The sequence below is a fragment of the Danio rerio genome, chromosome 22 (assembly GCF_052040795.2).
Source record: "Danio rerio strain M-AB ecotype USA chromosome 22, GRCz13ab, whole genome shotgun sequence".
In the NCBI taxonomy this organism is placed as follows: Eukaryota; Metazoa; Chordata; class Actinopteri; order Cypriniformes; family Danionidae; genus Danio; species Danio rerio.
In genome coordinates, this window is record NC_141042.1 from 3,614,826 (window position 1) to 3,637,500 (window position 22,675).

At 30.7% G+C, this 22,675-nt stretch overlaps 1 protein-coding gene and 1 long non-coding RNA gene across 4 annotated transcripts in view; one reads left to right on the forward strand and one right to left on the reverse strand.

Annotated features, from left to right (window-relative positions):
• The window catches only part of LOC147831455 (uncharacterized), a 787,032-nt gene that overhangs the window by 435,933 nt on the left and 328,424 nt on the right, over positions 1–22,675 (forward strand). The gene's annotated exons all lie outside the window — the stretch shown is intronic.
• The window catches only part of si:zfos-943e10.1, a 45,734-nt gene that overhangs the window by 20,945 nt on the left and 2,114 nt on the right, over positions 1–22,675 (reverse strand). Inside the window, exon 1 of one of the 3 annotated variants that reach the window (XM_087303629.1) lies at positions 10,560–10,731. The exons of 1 other annotated variant lie outside the window; for it this stretch is intronic. In XM_087303629.1, the coding sequence (XP_087159755.1) occupies positions 10,560–10,606 (47 nt within the window). In that variant the 5' untranslated portion in view covers positions 10,607–10,731. Of the gene's footprint in view, positions 1–2,577; positions 2,704–10,559; positions 10,732–22,675 lie in introns of those variants that run through there. One more of the 3 variants, XM_087303628.1, reaches the window with a different exon arrangement.

The window sequence follows — 22,675 nt, forward strand, 5'->3', positions numbered from 1 at the left end:
GACTCAATATTGGCATGTAGATGTGTTCAGGAGAGGACTTTATTTAACCATGTGAAGTTTCAGGCAGATCAGACATTGTGTGGCTGAGTTTTTATAAGCCAAACTACCTTCTGCCAGCTGGTGGCGCTATGACTGTGACTTAATTTTCTTATGTAGATGTGTTCAGGAGAGGACTTTTATCAACCATGTGAAGTTTCAGGCAGGTGAGACATTGTGTGGTTGAGTTATAACGACTTCCTGTTCCGTGGCGAAGCGTTGAGGTTTGTCATGCCGCCACGAACACGCCCCTCTCTGAAAACTCTAGATCTTCACAATATATCATCGCTAGAGCTTTGAAATGACACCCCTCAAATTTGGTGCTGATATGATAAAGTTTGTAGAAGGAGTTTGTTACAGTGTAAAACATGTCATTTCCTGTGGCCAGCAGGTGGCGCTTTAACTGTATCTGGATATTGGCATGTAAACGTGTTCAGGTCAGGAATGTTATCAGAGGTGTGAATTTTGAGGTGGATCTGATAATGCATGCCTGAGTTATAATGACTTCCTGTTTTGTGGCGAATCATCAAAGTTTGCGAGGCCGCCATGGACACGTTCATCGACGAAAACTCTAAAGCTTCGCAATTTAACATCGCCAAGGCCTTTAGATGACAAAACCCAATTTTGGTGTCGATCGGATAAAATCCCTAGGAGGAGTTTGTTAAAATACAACGCCTGGAAATGGCAAAAACGCTACTTTTTCGCCGCAAGAAGTTAATAATATCCGACTTCCTGTTGGGTTGGAGATATGGCTCCAAGAGACTTTTTCGTATGTTTTGACATGTTTAACGTGTGTGCCAATTTTCGTGCATGTGCGTGATTCGTAGCTCGGGGGCTCGTCCAATTAATTTTTCTAGGTGGCGCTGTCGAGTCATTTTGCCACGCCCACTTCAATATTGTTATGAGGATGTTTTCAGGAGAGGACTTTTATTAACCATGTGAAGTTTCAGGCTGATCAGACATTGTGTGGTTGAGTTATAAGGACTTTCTGTTCCATGGCTAAGCGTTGAGGTTTGTCAGGCCGCCACGGACATGCCCCTCCGCGAAAACTCTAGATCTTCACAATATATAATCGGTGGAGCTTTCAGATAACACCAATCAAATTTGGTGCTAATACGAAAAAATTTGTAGGAGGAGTTTGTTACAGTGTAAAACATGCCATTTCCTGTGGCCAGCAGGTGGCGCTATATCTGTTTCTGGATATTGGCATGTAAACGTGTTCAGGTCAGGACTCTTATCAAGCGTGTGACTTTTGAGGCAGATCAGATGATGCATGCCTGAGTTATAACAACTTCCTGTTTTGTGGCGAATCGTTAAAGTTTGTGAGGCCGCCACGGACACGCCCATCGACGAAAACTCTAAAGCTTCGCAATTTAACATCGCCAAGGCCTTTAGATGACAAAACCTAATTTTGGTGTCGATTGGATAAAATCCCTAGGAGGAGTTCGTTAAAATACAACGCCTGGAAATGGCAAAAATGCCACTTTTTCGCCGCAGGAAGTCAAAAATATCCAACTTCCTGTTGGGTTTGAGATATGGCTCCAAGAGACTTTTTCGTATGGTTTGGTGTGTTTGAGGTGTGTGCCAATTTTCGTGCATGTGCGTGATTCGTGTATCGGGGGCTCGTCCGTTTAATTTTTCTAGGTGGCGCTGTCGAGTCATTTTGCCACGCCCACTTCTGAGACCCATATCAACCTGCTATTTACACCGCGTTTGGTGTGTGTCCAAATTTTTGTGAGTTTTCGGGCATGTTTAGACCCTTAAAAGTGCCCCGATAGGGGGCGGAATAATAATAATAATAATAAAAAACGGAGCAATTCCAATAGGGCCTACGCACCGTTTCGGTGCTCGGTCCCTAATAATAAAAAACGGAGCAATTCCAATAGGGCCTACGCACCGTTTCGGTGCTCGGTCCCTAATAAAAGTAAATAAATGAGTAATAATTAAGTAAATAAACATGTTTGAATGAAAATATAAAAATAAATTAAAACATTTAAATAAAAATAGAAATAATAACAAATAAAAATGTATATATTAAAATAAAATAAATAAAAATAAAATATTTTAATAAATTACACACAGATATAGAAGAAATACATGTAATACATTTATAAAAAAAGTATACCAATGGAACTTTAGACTAAAAAGGTAGCCTCAAACAACTTGTGTGTGTGTGTGTGTGTATATATATATATATATATATATATATATATATATATATATATATATATATATATATATATATATATATAAATTAATATAAAAATAATACATTTGATCATTTTGGTACAGTGCTTTCTTTATTGTTTTCAATCAAGGAAGCACTATACCAAAAATTATAGACAATATTTACACACACACAAATAAATAAAGGACTAAAACAAATAAATAAACGCTATTAAAACGTTCAAACCTGACAGAAGTCTAACAAACATTATACACACTAAACACATCTAATAACCCGACGCAGAACCTTTAGCACATAAACCCCACCGCAGAAACACCACAGCATTCTAAATCCTCCGGTGTGTTTCTCCATACCTGTACAGGTGATTCACACGTCTGCGAGAGAAGCGTAAACTCAGAGATCTGTCCATCCTCTAATAAAAATAATAACATTAAGCAGCACAGACTGGCTTCAAGCCATAACCACCGCAATAAACCAATAAAAGAAACAACTAAGCACATCTAAACACATTGCTAAGCCCTGTATGCAAATCAGCTGGGCGGAGCATATTACATCACATGGTGTGAGCTGTCAATCAATCAGTGACATCATGGAGCAAGTGAAAAACACACCTCCAGCTCACAAAAGAAGAAAAGCAGCAAATCACTGATGTTTTATTCGGAGAAATCAAGAAAATCATGAATATTAATGAGTTTAATACGCCCATATATGGAGATTCCACATAAAGCACATAGATAATGTTCAACACTTGTTGCAGAATGCTCAGCTATACGACTCCAGGAAAAGGTGTGTGAGAGATATGTGGGTTAAAGTCGTCACATGACAGAAAATAAACACTCTGTGGGCGTAAAGCTGAAAAACCACAGACAAGCGACACGCAAGCAAACTCAAGAAGAGGTATTTTAAGTCATACTGACATTTCAAATCGCATTTTTCGGATGACAATTATAAATAAACACCAGCAAAAAATGTAAATGATTAAATAAATAAAGTATAACTGTAGATGAAAGTGCTGTAAACACTATTATAAATGATTAAAAAAATAAATCAGGGAATACATTTATAAATATTTTCAATTCATTAATAATACATTTTAAAAATACAACAAAAACTTTAGAACAAAAGTTGGCTTATAAACAAAATAATAATATTTAAACAATAATCCATTATTTTAATTAATAAAAACAAATAAATACATTATATACAGAATAAAAACATTGTTTTAATTAATAAAAAAAACTACTTTTTTTAAAGAAAAAATATACTCTTTTAATTAATAAAAACTATTTAAAATAAATTATTTTAAACTAAAACAAACACATTCTTTTAAATAATAAAATGAATAAATAAAATTAATTGTTTTAATTCTTTAAACAAACACATTAATAGTTTCAATTAATAAAAAGGTAACTATTAACTATTTTAAGAGTATTTTTTTTAATTAACAAATAAAAAATAAATAAAATCTTTTGGTTCTTTAAAGAATTAATACATTACTTTATAAAAATAAATAAATAATTGTTTTAATTCTTATAAATAAAACAAATGTTAGCTTTTAAACACATTATATTTAATTAATAAATACATTGTTTTACTGCAAAGAATAAAAATATTTTAATAATAAAAAGTATTTAAATTCTAAAGAATAAATAATTTTTATTACTAACAAATTCAAACAAAAATAAGTAAAATCTTTTCATTCTTTAATGACTAATAAACTATTTTAATAAATAAAAATTATAAATAAAAAAAGTACTACTCAAAAACTTTGGACAAAAAAAGTTAGCTTCAACAATACAAAATAAATACATTCATTTTTTAAATAAATGATTGGTTTATTTAAAGAATAAACAATCTTTTAATTAATAATATAAATAAATGAATACATGTTTTAATTTTTCAAAGAATACATTTTATTTAATACAAATAAAAGTAATTGTTTATATTCTTTCAAATATAATAAAGTAATTAATAATAACAATACAAAAATAAAATCTTTATTCTTTAATGAATAATGCATTCTTTTAATTGATAAAATGAATTAATAAATAATTGTTTTAGTGCTTTAAAGAATATAAAATTCTAGCTAATAAAAACAATACATAAATTTATAAATATATTATTTAATTATTAAAAAGCTAGATAAAATTATATAATTATTTATAATAAATACATTTTATTTCTAAAAACTAATAAAAAAAACTAAAGTGAAAACAAAGACTAGATTAAAAACTTTAGACAAGAGTGTTGCTTACAAATGACACAAAATAAATTTAATTATTTTTTTTTTATAATTATAACAAACAATTAAACAAAAAACATGTTGGCTTATAAACACTACAAAACCAAACAAAAAAGGAATAAATCTTAATAATGATTAAAAATCAGTAAATAAATGCCTACATCAAATATTTTAGGCGTAAACATGACAAATCGTTTTAGTATTGACCTTTAATCCTCTGTCAGAGCTAAAGCTGCAGGTCCAGTTGAGCAGGAATCTGTCAGCCAATATTGAGAATAATGGAGGATCTACTGCCTCCAGTGGACACTTACACAAACACATCCAGAGAAATGAACAAAACGAACATAATGCAAGTCAAACAAACGTGTTGAAACAGTACCTGCGCTGTTTGATTAATAATGCTACACCTCATCTGAAAACACAACATTATTAACCGGATCTAAATATCCTATTCACACACCGACACACTCATCTCTGACATTTAACTAAACTGAAGCTCTTATTAATCTTAGCTGATGTTCTTTTCACACTTAATACCTGATGACGTGTCAAACTGGAGTCAAAATCCTTTATTATTATTTTAATAATAATAATAATTAAAATAAACTAACAACAAGAAAAGTATGAAAATCATAATTATTGTAAACGTATATATATAAACGTAATAACAAATAATGAATATAAAAATAATCATAATAATAGTAAAAACATAATAAATAAATAAAAACAAAAACCATAATAATAATAATAATATTAATAACTGCATATAATAATAAATAAATAAATATTTAAAAAATCACTAATAATAATAGTAATAATAATAATTATTATTATAATAACCAACAACAAAAACTAATATAATCATACTACTATTCTTTTTTAAATATAAAACTGTAATAACATTAAATATAATAAATAATAATCCTTATAATAATAATAATAATATTAATAAATATTATTATTATTATTATTATTATAAAACATATAATAAATAAATAAATAAATAAATAAAACCATTAATAATAATATTAACAATACCATATAATAATAATAATATGGTCAAATCCTTTATTATTATTTTAATAATAATATTAATTTAATAATAATTCAAATAAACAACAAAAACAATATCACATTATCATTATTATTAAAATATAAAACTGTAATAACAAATAACAAAAATTATAATCCTTATAATAAAAAAAAACATTATTGTTATTATAATAACAATAAAAACTATTAATAAATAAAATTTGTCATAATAATCATCATTATTGAAATAACAATAATTATAACAAATAACAACAACTTTGAAAAAAAATATTAATAATACAAAACAACAAGAAACAAATAATAATAATAATTATTATTATTATTTATATAAATAAATCATAATTATTATGATCTAAATAATATTAATAATAAGAGTAATAATGAAAATAAATTAATACATAATAATAATAATAAAATAATGGATAAACAAACTTCCTATTTTCCATTATATTCATAAATGGCAATAAGTAAATTAATGTGTAATATCTGCTTCTCAGTGAGCTCTACAGACAGACAGGCTGTGATTTAAAATAAAGCCAGAGAGCATCAAGCGTCTTCATTCTGCTGCTGAAGATAAGGCTTATCTTAAACGGTGGCACGAAAACGCTCTCAAATATGACAGACAAGGAAATGTGCTCAAGTTCAAGGTGACTAACTGTTATCATCACCACGCTTCCCCTTTTGTGCTGAGAGCGAAAGTTCATTCCTGACCAATGACAAGAGACGGAAATTAATTACCTTCTTAAGGGGACAGTTCACCTTTTACTCAGTCTCGAGTGTCTCTAAACCGGTTTGAGCTTATTTTGGTCTCACAGATGTTTTGAAGTCAAGCCAACTCATTCCTGAACCTAAAATACTTTCAGTTTGAGTACAAACCAGATGATAAGACATGAGAATTCATGCATGTTAATTATTTATGTATTTGAATATGCAAATTAAAAAAGGACAGTTTACTTAAAGTCATTTTAAAAACTTTTCAGTTGAATACAAAAGCAGATCAGATCATTCGAAGAATGTTGGTCACCATTGATTTACATATGATAATCAGTGGGTATGACAGTTTCTTCAACGTTCTTCGAAATATCTTCCTTTGTGTCCACATGGAGAATGTTCGTCACCATTGTTTAACATAGAATTAGTTTGATTCATACTATACAAATCAATGGCCACCACTTTCTCACATTCTTCAAAATCTCTTCTCTTGTGCTGGCGAATGTTGGTCACCATTGACTTTCATTGTATTTTTTGATAATTTTAATATTTTGTCAATTCAAATATCTATCAAAAATGCTATTAAATGGTCAATGGTGACCAACATTGTCCAGCACAAAAGAAGATATTTTGAAGAATGTTGCTCGCTATTGACCTCCATAGCATTTTTTCCCCCTACAATGGTAATCAATCTTTAATTTTAATTCTTTGTCAATTTAAAATAACTTAAGATTGCCACTGACTACCATCAGAGAGAAACAACTACTATGGAGGTCAATGGCGATCAACATTCTTCGAAATATCTTCTTTTGTGCAGGACAATGTTGCTCACCATTGACACACATAGCATTTTTTGATAGATATGTTAAAGAATGTTAGAAACTGAAAGCCATGGACCACCATCTTAAGACAAAAACACACTACGGAAGTCAATTGTGACCAACATTCTTCAAATTATCTTCTTTTGTGAAGATAGAACAACTTATTTTCATCTCTGAGTAAAAGATCTCTTTACATAGCTTATTTTTGTTAAGATCTAAAATCGTACATAAACTAACATGACCGATCCTCTTATTTATACCTGAACTGAAAGTATTTTTGGTCCAGAGAAAAGTTGGATTGACTCCAAAACACCAAAATAAACTCAAACAGGTTTAGAAACACTCAAGAGTAAATAAAAAAAAAGTGAACTGTCCTTTTAAGAAACCCATTTTACGTACAACTTAACAGTTCCAACTTGAAATAATTTGCTTTAAAAATGAGTAAAGTTGATTTAAAATGTTGAATTAACTTAGTGAATAAACTTGTTGATTTTACTTGTAAACACGTTGATTTCAAAGCGATTGATTCTACTTTAAAAAGTGCATGAACTCTATTTTAAAGTCAAGTCAATGAATTTAATTACTTTTTTTTAAAGACGATCAGTAAATTTACTTAAGTGAGTAAATCTCTTGATTTTACTTAAGTTAAACTGGTTGAATTTACTAGTAAACCTACTGATTTTAAAAGCAACTGATTTACTTTTTAAAAAGTGAGTAAATGTATCTATTTTAAAGCATTCACTTGCTTTTACGTTTACTTTTGAAACCTATTGATTTTACTTTAAAGTGAGTAAACCTGTTGATTTAAAAGCAGTTACTTTTTTTATTATAATTTTGCAGACAGAAAAACAAAGAACAGACAGACAAACCCATCATGAGAAAATTATCTGTGCAAAATGTAAAGCAAAAAACAAGAGAAAATGGTGACATGCAAAACATATATGACCTACAAGAAGACAGCAATGGATGTAGAGGAAAAAAAACAAAAACTTACAAATCTTCAGAAATTAAACAACACTCTTAGTCTTTATGGTGTTGCAGAAAAAGAAAGACTGGATCCCACATTTTATCAAATTACGCAGAGTTCCCAGAGGTGGTATATCTTATGCTTTCCAAATGTAAAATGGAGGCGAGTCCGAGAAGCCAATCAGAAAAAAAGAGGCCTAACATTTATTTTTTTCCAAAAACAAAGGATAACTTTTTTTAGCTATGATCATGCCATACTGAACAGGTAACCGTACATTACCAAAAATTGCTATCATTGGGTCAGAGAGTAAAACACAATCATAAATCTTAGCAAAGAACTGAAATATTTCTAACCAAAAATTCTGAATTTGAACACAAGACCAAAAAAGATGTGCTAAGGTAACCTCAGCAGCTTTACACTTGTCACATGTGGGGGAAACAGAGGGATAGAATTTATTAAGCTTTGTTAGCAGTTTGTTTTTTAGAATAGATTTTACCTCAAAAGGAGTAAACCTGTTGATTTTAAAAGTGATTTGTTGATTTAACTTACTCCGTAAACCTACTGATTTCACTTTAAAATCAAGTTCAGTCAACGCATTTTCAATCAAGTTTTTTTTTAAGTCATTGCATTTACTCACTTTAAGGCAATTAGTAAATTTAATTAAGTAAACCTCTTGATTTTACTATAAATATTAAATAAACCTGTTGATTTTAAGGAGATTAGTTGAATTTACTTTAAAATCTATGGGTTTAATCACTTTTTAAAAGAAAAGTCAACCAATTGCTTTCATAAACGGGTAAAAAATGGGTTTATTCACTTTTATGAAAGCGATTAGTTGATTTTACCTTTTTAAAAAAGGAGTAAACCTGCTGATTTTAAAAGTGATTTGTTGATTTAACTTTAAAAAAGTGAATAAACTCGTTGATTTCAAAGCAATTAGTTGATTTTACTTAGTGAGTAAACCTATTTCACTTTAAAATCAAGTTTAGTCAACGCATTATCAATCAATTTTTTTTTTAAGTCAACGCATTTTCATTTTAAGGAATTTAGTAAATTTAATTAAGTAAACCTGTTGATTTTACTATAAAAATTGAATAAACCTGTTGATTTTAAAGCAATTAGTTGATTTTACTTTAAAATCTATGTTTAACTCACTTTTTAACAGAAAAGTCAACTAATTTCTTTCATAAACTGTGTGTTTACACTCTTTAAGTCAACATATCTCTTTAATGCTTATTTTAAAAGTAAAATCAACCATCTGCTTTAAAATCAATGGGTTTATTCACTTTTATGAAAGCGATTAGTTGATTTTACTTTAAAAAACAAAAACAAAGTAAACCTGTTGCTTAAAGAGATTAGTTGACTTGACTTTTAAAAAACTAAGTAAACCTGTTGCTTTTAAAGCGATTAGTTGCCTTAAACAAAATTTGTGTAAACCCATTGATTTTGAAAACATCACTTTAAAAAAAGTGAGTAAACCCATTGATTTTAAAGTCAGCTAATGCTTTCATAAACAGTGGGTTTACACTCTTTAAGCCAACATATCGCTGTTATGCTTATTTTAAAAGTAAAATCAACCATCTGCTTTAAAATAAATGGGTTTATTCACTTTTATTAAAACGATTAGTTGATTTCACTTTTAAAAAACGGAGTAAACCTATTACTTTTTAAAGCGATTAGTTGACTTGAACAAAATTAGTGTAAACCCATTGTTTTTAAAGTCAACTAATGCTTTCATAAACGGTGGGTTTACACTCAAGTCAACCTATCGCTTTTATGCCTATTTTTTAAGAAAAATCAACTGCACTGAAAAAAAAGTGTTGCATGCAGAGCTGTTGCAGACAATTTATTTGTGTTGAATTTAAACAAATAAATTAAGTTTAATATTCTTCAACTTAATTTGTTTGTTTAAATTGAACACAAAAAAATAGTTTACAACCACTTAACGTAAAAAATTTGAGTAAATCCAAGGAATTATCTCTAAATAATTTTTTTCAGTGTGTATGCTTTAAAATCAATGGGTTTACTCACATTTTTTGAAGCGATTAGTTAATTTTACTTTTAAAAAAAGTGAGTAAACCCATTGCTTTTAAAGCGATTAGTTGACTTCACTGTTGGAAATAAACCCATTACATTTATAAACAGTGTAAAATGTTGCTTTTAAAGCGATTAATTTCCTTTATAAAAAGATTTGTAAAGCAATTAGTTGACTTTTTTATTCATTGAGTAAACCTGTTGATTTTAAAACGATACTTTTTTTTAAAAAGTTGACTTTACTTGAAAAAAAAAAATGCTGTGGAAGTCAATGACGTTCAACATTCTTCAAAACATCTACCTTTGTGTTCAACAATAACTCATTTCAGAGTAAACCATCAAATTAAACTCCTTACATTCCTAAACAACAGTGCATTTTACAAAACTCAACCATTTTTATTCCTTAAGAACCGTTGGACCGACTCCAAAAACACTAATGAAAACAAAGCAGCTCCCATCTGCTCCTCTACACACACTACTAAAACCACAGCCACATCCACTTCCTACCTTCCCAAATCCTCACACACGGCTGAATCCACAGCTATGGAGTCCATGTCTGCTTCTCTTCTGCGTCTGGACTCGGTGTACCGTGAACTGAAGCAGACGAGCTGAGCAAGCGGTCTAAAGGTTTGCTTTTTTTACAGCCGCTACGTTTCATAAGCACAGCTCCAGCGATAATGAAGCTAAAGAGGGTTGAGGGTGGGGGAAAAAGAAAGAAAAACTCTACCGCCGGCCCACAGCGCTGCAGACAGAGCCCTCAGGGGGGATGGAGAAATCAAGACCCCAACGACCCATTTCAAGACCACTGAAGGAATGCTAATCACACGCAAACAAAGGCTAGCTCGCGGTCCAGCTATTGTCTCTCTGAGATGCAGAGTAAGACAATGGGAAAGCTAAACAGAGAAACAGTTAGAACCATGCAGTGTGTCTGATATGGAATATAATGGAAGTTTAAAACATGATATTGAAAGTTTAAAGTGTATTTTCGAACATTTGATTTTTAAAAATCGTTCAGTGAAATTACATACAAACGTAGCGAATGCTAAATTATGCATGGAAGATGTTAGCATTGAAATGTATTTATTTAAAGCATGTATGGAATCATTATATCATTAATTGAATGAGAAGTCTAATCATAATTTAGCCCATTTTAAGCACATAAAATTGATAAATTGATAAAATAGATAAATTAAGTTATGTTTAAACAATTTCTTGTATTATTTAACTTTTAAAATCAATTACAAATCCGTTTTACCAAACCAAATAAAAAATAATAACAATAATGCAGTTAAATATGAAATAAAAGCTAAAATTCATATTTAAAACGCAAAAATTACTTTAAAATGAAAAAAAGCAAAAATGACAATTAATTCAATTAAATTTATTACATTTAAAACAAATTAAAATGACAACAAATTGAAATTTAACTGAACTGAAGTTTAAATAAATTGAAATAAAAATAAATTGAAATTAATAAATTAATATTTAAACAAATGTAATTAAATTACATTGAAATTAAAATAAAGATTTAAATAGATTAAAACAAATTGAAATTTAAATAAACTGAAATTAAAGTTAATTGAAATTAATAAAGAAATTAAAAAATAAATAAATTGAAATTAAAATAAATAAAAATACATTTAAAATAAAATAAACTGAAATGAAAATACATTGAAATTAAAATAAATTCAAATTCTAATAAATTAAAAATAAAGGGTTTTAAACGTATTTAGGCATAAGAAAATGTACCATTTGTAACTTAAAAATAAAATTTCAATTAATTTTGTTGAATTGTTTTTAAAACGAAGACTATGCAGTGTTATTTTACATTTGATTATTCAATTACTGCATAGCTGAATACATTTAGACTCTTCAAAAACCATAAAACGCTGCTTATTTAAGTAGCACATTTTTCTTTTATTGATTTTATCTATGCATGTAGATTGTTTATTTTATTTTATGCACTCACTTACAGAATCTTCCCAATCAATCTAAAATTATAGAATTTTTAGAAACATTTATTCGAGTCATCTATTGAAATCGTATTTTTATCGCAATATATAATCGCAAAGCAAAAACTAATCACAATGTGTAATTTAATGTGTAAATTAACTTTTAAATTCAATTACAATTCAGTTTAAGTCAAAATCAGACTATAAATTAAAAAAAAACTTTTACATTTAGAAAATGCTACAATAAATATTTTTTGCTATAAATAAAAAAATTCATTGACCAAAACAAATGCAAAAAATACTTACAAATATTCAGTTTATCAATATAAAAACTGTTTATTTTAATGCACAATACAGTTAATATTATAATTTACATTTTTTAAATTAATTACAATTCAGTTTGATCAAACAAACAAAAAAAAATACTGAGCAGAGTATTTTTAGCATACATAAAAATGCTTTTCATCTAATTTTAAAATGCAAAAAAACGGTCTCTGAAGTTAAAAACCCAATACATATTTAAAAATTAGGAAATAAATTACATGGAAAAATGGTAAAGACAGCCAAAAATTTGACTATAAATACAAAAAGAGACTTTTATATTAAGAAAATAAAACTATAAATATTTTTTCCATCAATTAAAATTCAGTTTGACCAAAACAAATGCAAAAAATACTGACAATAATTCTGTTAAGCAATATAAAAACTGTTTATTTTAAATGCAAAATATAGTTAATATTCTAATATAACTATTAAAATCAATTACAATTCAGTTTGACCAAACAAACAAACAAACAAAAAAATTGAGAAGTCAATTTTAAGCATACATAAAAAACGGTTAGCATCTCATTTTAAATGCAAAAAACGTTACTCTGAAGTTAAAAAGACCTAATACATATTAAAATTAGTTACCAAATTACATGGGGAATTTGGTAAAAACAGCCAAATTCAGACTATAAATACAACATTAAGTTAAATATAACACTACTATAATTTTTTTGCGATCAATTAAAATTCAGTGTGAACAAAACCAAATGCAAAAAAATACTTACAAATGTTCAGTTTAGCAAAATAAAAACTGTTTATTTTAGATAGAACAAAAAGGTTTACTCGAGTTATCATTTCTAAATAAAAAGCAATCGATTTCACCAAAACACATGCAAAAACTAACAAAAATCCAGATTAAACACTTTAAAAATAAATAAAAATACTGAATACAAACAAATAAAAATGACCAACAAATAAACAAAAAAATAAAATTAAAGATTGCAGCAGTAACTCCTCACAACATCAACAGGGGGCGCCAAAAGCATCAAACCTACAGAGCCATGCTCCATGCATCCTACCCTATTAGTACACTAATAAAACTTTATAGCTTCCAAACAGACTTAGACCGGCTCAAAATGTGGGCCAGCGCGAGCTCCAGCTGCAATTACCTCTGAACCCGTTCTCCATCAAACCCCTGACCTCCTTGTGCCGTGACAAATCAGCATGAGTCAACCCTGGCCTAATGTACATTGCACATGATTGCCCAAGATTAAAGCATGACAACGGAAACACATGAGCTCATGGACGTCCAGTAAAAAGTCAAAAATCACCAAAGATAACACTTAAAATACTATTTATTTTTGACTCGGCACATTCTGTACCAGTTTATAAACAAGACGACGTGTACTAACTGTAGACTGAGCCTACGATGTTACAGATTGGAAAGCGCACGCGAGCATAACATGATATTGAGAGTATGAGGTCAGCTTTCGTTGCATAAGCAGAAGATTTTCACGCTCTGAAAGACCCCAGAGTTTAACTGGCTGACTGGAGGGAGGAACTGTCGGGCCAAGGAGATCAGAGAGCTGAAGATTGTTGCACACCAGGAAACGCTGGACGGTTTTCAAGAAGGCATCCAGTTGAGCAAGTCGTTCATTTCCCCGCTGATTGCTTAAAGCAATGGAGTGAAGCAGAGGAGGAAGTGTGGATATTGTAAAAGCACTCGTGTGATAAAGATCAGACTGGGCCATTGCTGAGAAATGACGACCGTGTGTGTGTGTGTGTGTGTGTGTGTGTTGACTATTCTATTCTGATGGATAATGATATTTCAATATATATGCAGTTGATGTCTGATTTATTAGCCCTCCTGTATATTTCTTGGTTAACGTAAAAAATAAAAATAAATAAATATATAAATAAATAAATAAATAAATATATATATTATATATTTTATATATATATATATATATATATATATATATATATATATATATATATATATAAAAAATATATATATATATATAACTCATAACTAGTAACTCGCCAGTAACTTATTTAATGTATGTTCCTGTAGGAAAAAATTGTAAATAATTGGAAATCCGGCGACCGCAATAATCAAACCCTTGGGAACAACTGTGGTCGGAACCAAAGTTCACAGGTCTGTGTTCTCTGAACTGCATCAAGCGGTAGACGTCTTCATTCTGATTGCTTGCCGCCGAACCGCGTCATAGCTCATTACCATAAAGTTGACTTCATTTCAACTCTCCTCGACGCTCACGCCGCGCTGCTCCTCGCCGCCTATCGCCGCCGGCTCTCATTGAAAATGAATGACTTCCGGCTACTTTGACGCTCTCGCCGCTTTCGGTGTGAACGTACGGTTAGTCTCTTATGTATCGGTGGTTGCCACAGCAGAATGAACTGCCAACTATTCCGGCATATGTTTTACTACGCACATGCCCTTCCAGCATTCTTATATTATTAATAACATGTAGGAATAGTTCACCTTCAAATTACATTTTTATCATCATTTACTCACCCTTCACTCTTTTCAGACCTTTAGGAGTTTTATTCCTCTGTTTAACCCAAAAGAAGATAATTTGAAAAATGTTGGAAACCGGTAACCATTGACTTCCATAATATGTTAAAAATGTTAATTACTGAGTGTACTGCACCTTTAAGCATTATTTTTATTTCAAAAGTCTAACGTTAAATGAGTTTCATACATAACTAGCTCATAATTGACGATTTTTAAAAAATGACGTGATAATTTTAAAAATACATCGCAAAATGATCTTATTGTGATGATAGTATATGCAATATCGGTATTGCAGACGATTCAATTTATTTTATGTTTGTTGATGATGTTTATCCAAATTTGATCAATCAGATGGGTGTACTATATTTAGTCCCGCCTCCCAATATCTATAACTCCCAATAAATATAACACAACTCTTCCAAATATCTTGTTTTGTGTTCAACAGAAGACCTATAGAAACATTGAGGGTTACATGAGGAAACCACCAACGGCTGTGTGGAAATACTACGAAACCAAAAAGAAACTATAAATAGATGATGACGATTAATCTGAAAATACAAGAACTCGGCTTTTTGACGCAAGAACACCTTTACAGAGATGCACCCAAGAGCAAAGGGCACTTGTACAACTCCAACTCCTCAAAAACTGCTGTAATCAATCAACGGTTAAAGGGATAGTTCACGCAAAAATGAAAATTATGTCATCAATTACTCAACCTATACATGTCAAGCCTTAAAGAGTTTCCTCCTGTTGAACACAAAAGAAGATACTTTAAAGAATGTTGGAATCCATTGACTTCCACAGTAGAAAAACAAATACTATTGAAGTCAATGGTTACAGGCTTCAGCATTCACATCTTTAGTGTTCAATAGAAGAAAAAAAAAGAAGATATTTTGAAGAACGCTATTAACCGGTAACCATTGACTTTCATTGTAGGATAAACAAACATTGTTAGTCAATGGTTACAGGTTTTCAGCATTCTTCAAGATATCTTTAGTGTTCAATATAAGAAAAAAAAGATTGTTTAAAGAAAGCTAAAAACTGGTAGCCATTGACTTTTATACTAGGAAAAACATACATTATAATAGTCAATGGTTACATTCTTCAAAATATCTTTAGTGTTAAACTGAACGAAAGTTGAAAACTGGTAACCACTGACTTCCATAGTAGGAAAACCAAATACAAGATAGTCAATGGCTACAGGTTTTCAGCATTCTTCGCAATATCTTTAGTGTTCAATAGAAGAAAAAAAAAACATATTTTGAAGTTGAAAACCGGTAACCATTGACTTGCGTAATAGGAAAAACAAACAACATGATAGTCAATGGTTACGGGTTTTCAGCATTTTTTAAATTATCTGTAGTGTTCAATAAAAGGAAAAAAAAAAGATATTTTGAAGAAAGTTGTAAACCGGTAACCATTGACTTACATGGTAGGATGAAAAACATTATGATAGTCAATGGTTACAGTTTTTAGCATTCTTTAATACAGTATCGTTAATGTTTAGCAGAAGAAGATATTTTGAAGAAAGCTGCAAACCTGTATCCATTGACTTCCATAGCATTTTGTTTTTCCTACAATGAAAGTCAATGGTTACTGGTTTTTAGCATTCCTTATAATATCTTTAGTGTTTAACAGAAGAAGATATTTTGAAGAATGCTGAAAACCTGTATCCATTGACTTCTATAGCATTTTTTTCCTACTATGAAGGTCAATGGTTACCGGTTTTTAGCATTCTTCAAAATATCTTTAGTTTTTAACAGAAGAAGATATTTTGAAGAATGCTGAAAACCTGTAACCATTGACTTTCATTAATAAGAAAAACAAAATGCTATGGTAGTCAATGGGTACAGGTTTTCAGCTCTCTTCAAAATATCTTCTTCCCTTCTGTTGAATGCTAGACACTTTGAAGAACGCTAAAAACCAGTAACCACTGACATGTTTTCAGCATTCTTCAAAATATCTTCTTTTTTCTATTTTGAGCACTAAACATATTTTGAAGAATGATCAAAACCTTCTGTTGAACACAAAAGATGACAGTTTGAAGAATGCTGAAAACCTGTAACTATTGACTTCCATAATATTTATTTTTCCGACAATGCAAGTCAATGGTTACCCATTTTAAACATTTTCCAAAATATCTGCTTTTGTGTTTAACAGAAGAAAGAAGCTCGTTAAGGTTATGAAATGTTATTTTTTGCGTGAACTGCCCCTTTAATGACTACAAAGTAAGGTGTGTACTGTACACCAAGGATTAGGGCTTGACATGTGGTCCATTCAGAGCCGAGCCAACACCAACCCCAGTGGGCAAACAACAGCTTGCCACTTGTGGAAAGAGGCCAACGCTGCAAACACAGAGGACATTTGTGCAAGTCATGTGACCTAAATGCATCGGTCCCACTTCCTCTTTATAACCGCTCCACACAGAAAGAGTCTTTCTTTTCTGATGGTGCAAAGCAGTTCAGAAGACGACTGGAAAAGCACATGAAACTGATCACATCTCATCGTTTCGTGTGTGTGTGTGTGTGGTCACAGCTTCAGGGATGTGTGTCAGATCTGAGCAATATCTTTGTTAAAGAGCCTCTAATAGCTGAGGTCATCAATTTGTCAGGGGTTTCTGACACAGAGTTCAGCAAATCAGTGTGAAATGATGAGAGAGGAATGCTAAGAACCTCAAACATCTGCTCGACTTTACCAGGCGAAATGCTGATGAAGATTTAAAGGGATAGTTCACACAATTTTAATTCATTCACTCATCCTTAACTCAACTGTTAAAAGTTTTGTAAGCTGCAAAAGAAGATATTTTGAAAAATGTTGAAAACCGGTTACCATTAACTTCCAGTGTTCGTTTTCCTTCTATGGAAGTCAATGGTTACCGGTTTTCAGCTGTCTTCAAAATATCAAATTTCGTATTTAATAGAAGAAAGAAAGGTTTATAATGACTTGAGGGCGTGAAAAAAGTGTTCAAATTTACATTTTTGGGTGAACCGCCCCTTTAAGAGTTTGGTGTTAAAAGGACAGTACAGCTAAAAGTGTATACACAAAAAAAAAAAATGTAAAGAGTTTCATTTGTTCACCCTTCTCTTTTTCCAGAGCTTTATGAGATTTATTCTTCTGTTAAATGCAAAAGAAGATATTTTGAAGAATGATAAAAACCGGTAACCATTGACTTCCATAGTAGGAAAAACAAACACTACGGAGGTCAATAGGCACCCGTTTTCGACATTCTTCAAATTTTGTATTTAATAGAGAAAAGAATCTCATAAAGGTTTATAATCATTTGAGGGCAAGCAAATACCGTGTAAGTTTACATTTGTAGGTGAACTGTCCCTTTAAGAGTCTGGTGTTAAAGGTACAGTGCAGTTACAAGTGTGCACACAAATTTAAATTGTCATTTACTCAGACTTTGCTTTTTCAAAATGTTGAGTTTCTTTCATCTGTTTAATCCAAAAGATGATCATTTGAAGAATAATGGAAACCGGTAACCATTGACTTCCATAGTGTTCGTTTTTCTTACTATGGAGGTCAATAGTTACTGGTTTTCAGCTTTCCTCAAAATATCTGATTTGTATTTAATAGGGAAAAGAATCTCATAAAGGTTTATAACCACTTGAGAGCGAGTAAATGCTGTGTAAATGTATATTTTTGGGTGAACTGTCCCTTTAAGGGTTTGGTGTTAAAGGCACAGTACAGCTAAAAGTGTACACACAAAAATTAAAAGTTTCATTTGTTCACCCTTCTCTTTTTTCAAACCTTAATGAGATTTTTTCTTCTGTTAAACACAAAAGAAGACATTTTGAAGAATGATGGAAACCGGTAATCATTGACTTCCATAGTGTTCGTTTTCCTTCTATGGAAGTCAATGGTTACTGGTTTTCAGCTTTCCTCGAAATATTCAATTTTGTTTTTAATAGATGTAGGAAACTCAAAGCTTTAAAAACATTTAAGGGGGAGTAAATGGTGATTGAATTTACATTTTTGGGCGGACTGCACCTTTAAGGGCTGGTGTTAAAGATACAGTACAGTAAAATGTGTACACACAAAAAAGAAAATTCAGTCATTTCTTCACCCTTCTTTTTTTTCCAACCTTTATGAGATTCTTTCTTGTTAAATGCAAAAGAAGATATTTTGTAGTATGCTGAAAAATCGGTAGCCAATGACTTCCATAGTGTTCGTTTTCCTTCTATGGAAGTCAATGGTTACCGGTTTTCAGTATTCTTCTAAGTATTGAATTTTGTGTTTAACACAGGAAAGAAACCTGTGAAGGTTTAGAAAACACTTGAGGGGGAGTAAATGGTGTGTGAATTTACATTTTTGGGTGAGAGCTGCCCCATTTAAGGGTTCAGACAGTAAAAGGACTCTTGTTCTAAAACATTATGAGTTTCTTTCGTCTGTTGGAGACAAAATATATATATATTTTGAAGAATGCTAAAAAAACAGTAACCAATTGACTTCCATAGATTTTGTTTTTCCTACTATGGAAGTCAATGGTTACCGGTTTTCAAAATATCTAACATTCTTCAAAATATCTAAATTTTTTTTTTTTGTTCAGACAGAGGAAAGAAACTTATAAACTGTGTGCAAGTTTACACTTTAGTGTGAACTATCCCTCTAAAGGCGTGGTGTTAAAGGGACAGTACACCCCAAAATTTCCTCATTTACTTGCACTCAACTTTTCGGGCTGCACAATATATGGCAATAGTCACATGGTAGGATGTGCAATCTCAAATTAGGATTTTATTTATCTAGGAAACAGTTCAGAACATGGGATTTTCATTTAAAGCACCTTGGTTAGCATTCGCAGCTTTAGCTAAGATTAATTTTATTTAACTATTTCTACAAGTTCGCATCTGATTACTGACATTCTGTACCACAATACTCCACAGACACTCTAAAGTGCTGTTCATTCAATAGGTTTCTTTGTTCTGTTGTTTTCATTTATGCCTGTGATTTATTACAGTTCACGCAGAAGCATTCCCTTTAAAATCATCCCAATTAAATGTAAACTTATGATATATATCTCCGTTTCTGACATTAATCAATATATCTTTCGCATTTAACAAAAGAAAGAAACAAAGGAGGAGTAAATGATGTCAGAATTGCCATTTTTGGGTGAACTGTCCCTTTAAGATGCATATTTTTATGTCAGGTCAATCACATGTTAGTTGGCGTTAGATAAAGTTGTAAACCACACCCTAAAATGTTTCCTTTTTGTGCTGTAAATCCTCCATACACTATCAAATGATCCTCCTCAAATGTTTCATATTTTTGATGTCGCAGTGATATTGTTGTGACCTTCATCTTTTTAACTATTGGTTTATGTAATGCTGCTGTTTTCTAAATGTTTGTGGTGTTTTTCTCAGCAAACACTACCAGTACGAGTATTTTTTTAAAGTATTATCTGTCCATCTTTGCACTTTGAAAAAGACAGCATTTAGCCTCTTGTTGCTGATAAGGATGAAGATCTTCTTTCTTTGGATTTATTAAAACAGTATAAGATTATCCTGCTTCAATGTATGTGATATAAAATAAGGGTTATCACAAAAGTAATCCAAATGTAATCCAGAAGTAGTCAGATTATGGTACAATAAATGTGTAATCAAACAGATTAGATTGCCGACTGCAAATTTTGTTGTACGATTTATAATCAGTTACGAATTACAAGTAAACCACCCAGATCTGGTTGTTCATTCTGTGTGCAACATTTAGAACTCATATAAAATGAGAAATCTGGCCAGGAAATTATTTGAATACATCTTAAATAAAACCCCCAGTAGATCTTGGATGAAAAAAAAAGAAGTGTTAAAAAAAGGTGTAAAGTCATTGCTTGGAAATTGCGCACAAAGAGGAAAAAAATGATGTTCCTGTGGTTTTACGCATCTAAAAAGATTGTCCAAAGTGTGAAAAGCCATCATGGGAACCCATATAATCTTTTTAAAATCTATGAAAACAAACCCAGCGGCTAATTTTCTTTAGCACTTGCATTCGTTGCACTTAAAAGAAAAAAGTACTGCTTTAATTGTCCAAAAGACACATGTTTTAAGTTGCTCATGTAGAATAAATTAAATATATAATACAACTCATAATACTTAACAAAAAAACTTTACATTTACTATGGTTTTAAAGTGATAAAATAAGCAAAAAAGGCAAATAAGGGTTAGTGCAAAAGTAATTTAAACGTAATCCAAAAGTAATCCGATAATGGTACAAAAAAAAGTATTAATAAAAGATTTGAGTCAAAAGTGTGAAAGGGCCTGGAATTACTCATGGGAACCCCATATAATCTTTTAAACCCCATGAAATCAAAGTTTGTTGTACTTTAAAGAAAACAACAACAACACTGCTTTAATTGTCCAAAATACACATCATATACTTTAAGTTTGCTAATGTGGAATAAAAAAAAACAGACTACAACTCATGATACTTTGCTACATACAAAAACTATGTAGTGAGAGAGAAAAAAAACATGGTACAGCTAGGCATATCTTACATTTAATATCGGTTTAAAGTAATACAATAAGCACAACAGTTGTAAAAACAGACATGAAATAAGTGTTATCGCAAAAGTAATCCAAATGTAATCCAAAAGTAGTCCAATCATGGTATAAAAAATATATATAAAAAATTAGTTTTTGAAAGTGTGAAAAACCCTGACATTACTTATGGGAACACATATCATCTTTTTAAACTCGATGAAAACAAAGCCAGCGCTAATGTTCTTTAGCACAGTTTTTCGCTGTTCAAAGAAATACTACTACAATTGTCCATAGACACATACTTTAAGCAGCTATTGAAGAATAAAACAGAAATGTAACTTATAATACTTTGATAAATACAAAAAAACATTTTTTACAATTACTAAGGTTTTAAAGTAATAAAATAAGCACAATGGCTATAATAACAGACAAAAAGTAATCCAAAAGTAATTCAAAAGTAATCTAAAAGTCAGATAATGGTAAAAAATTATGATAATAATAAAAAGTTAGTGGTCCAAAGTGTAAAAAGGCCTGGAATTATTCATGGGAACCCATATACTCTTTTTAGACCCGATGAAAAAGTTTGTAGTACTTTAACGAAAGAAATACTACTTTAATTGTCCAAAAGACACACACTTTAAGCTGCTAAAGTAGAATAAAATTAATATATTACAACTCATAATACTTTTTTTCATTTTCTAAGGTTTTAAATCTGATAATGGTACAAAAATGATAATAATAAAGTTAGTGATCCAAAGAGTAAAAAGGCCAGCAATTACTCATGGGAACCCATATAGTGTTGTTAAACACTATGAAAATCAAAGTTTGTTGCACTTTAAAGAAGGAAATACTACCTTAAATGTCCAAAAAAAGACACATCACATACTTTAAGTTGCTAATGTAGAATAAAACAACCAAATAAAAATATACTACAGCTTAAAAAACATGGTAAAGCTAGGCATTTTTACATTTACTATGGTGTTAAATTAATAAAATAAGTACAATGGTTGTAATAACAGACATCAAATAAGGGTTTGTGCAAAAGTAATCTAAAAGTAATTCGATAACGATACAAAATATTATAGTAAAAAAATATATTGAGGTTTTAAGTGTAAAAAAAGCCTGGAGTTACTCATGGGAACCCATAAAATCTTTTTAAACTAAATAAAAACAAAGCTAGCGCTCATGTTCGACCCCTGAACTAAAGCGGTCGAGCAAGATCACGATCACAACTCCATGTCCTTTACCGGCTGCTATCTGTGTGAATGATAAGTTGTCAATGGACTTTACAAGTCAACCCAACGCTAGCAGGAAGCAAAATTAGCCTGGACAGCTTGCCAACACCTGGCATACCACCTGGACCAAGCTTTTGGCGCTAAAAATAAAGCGCTG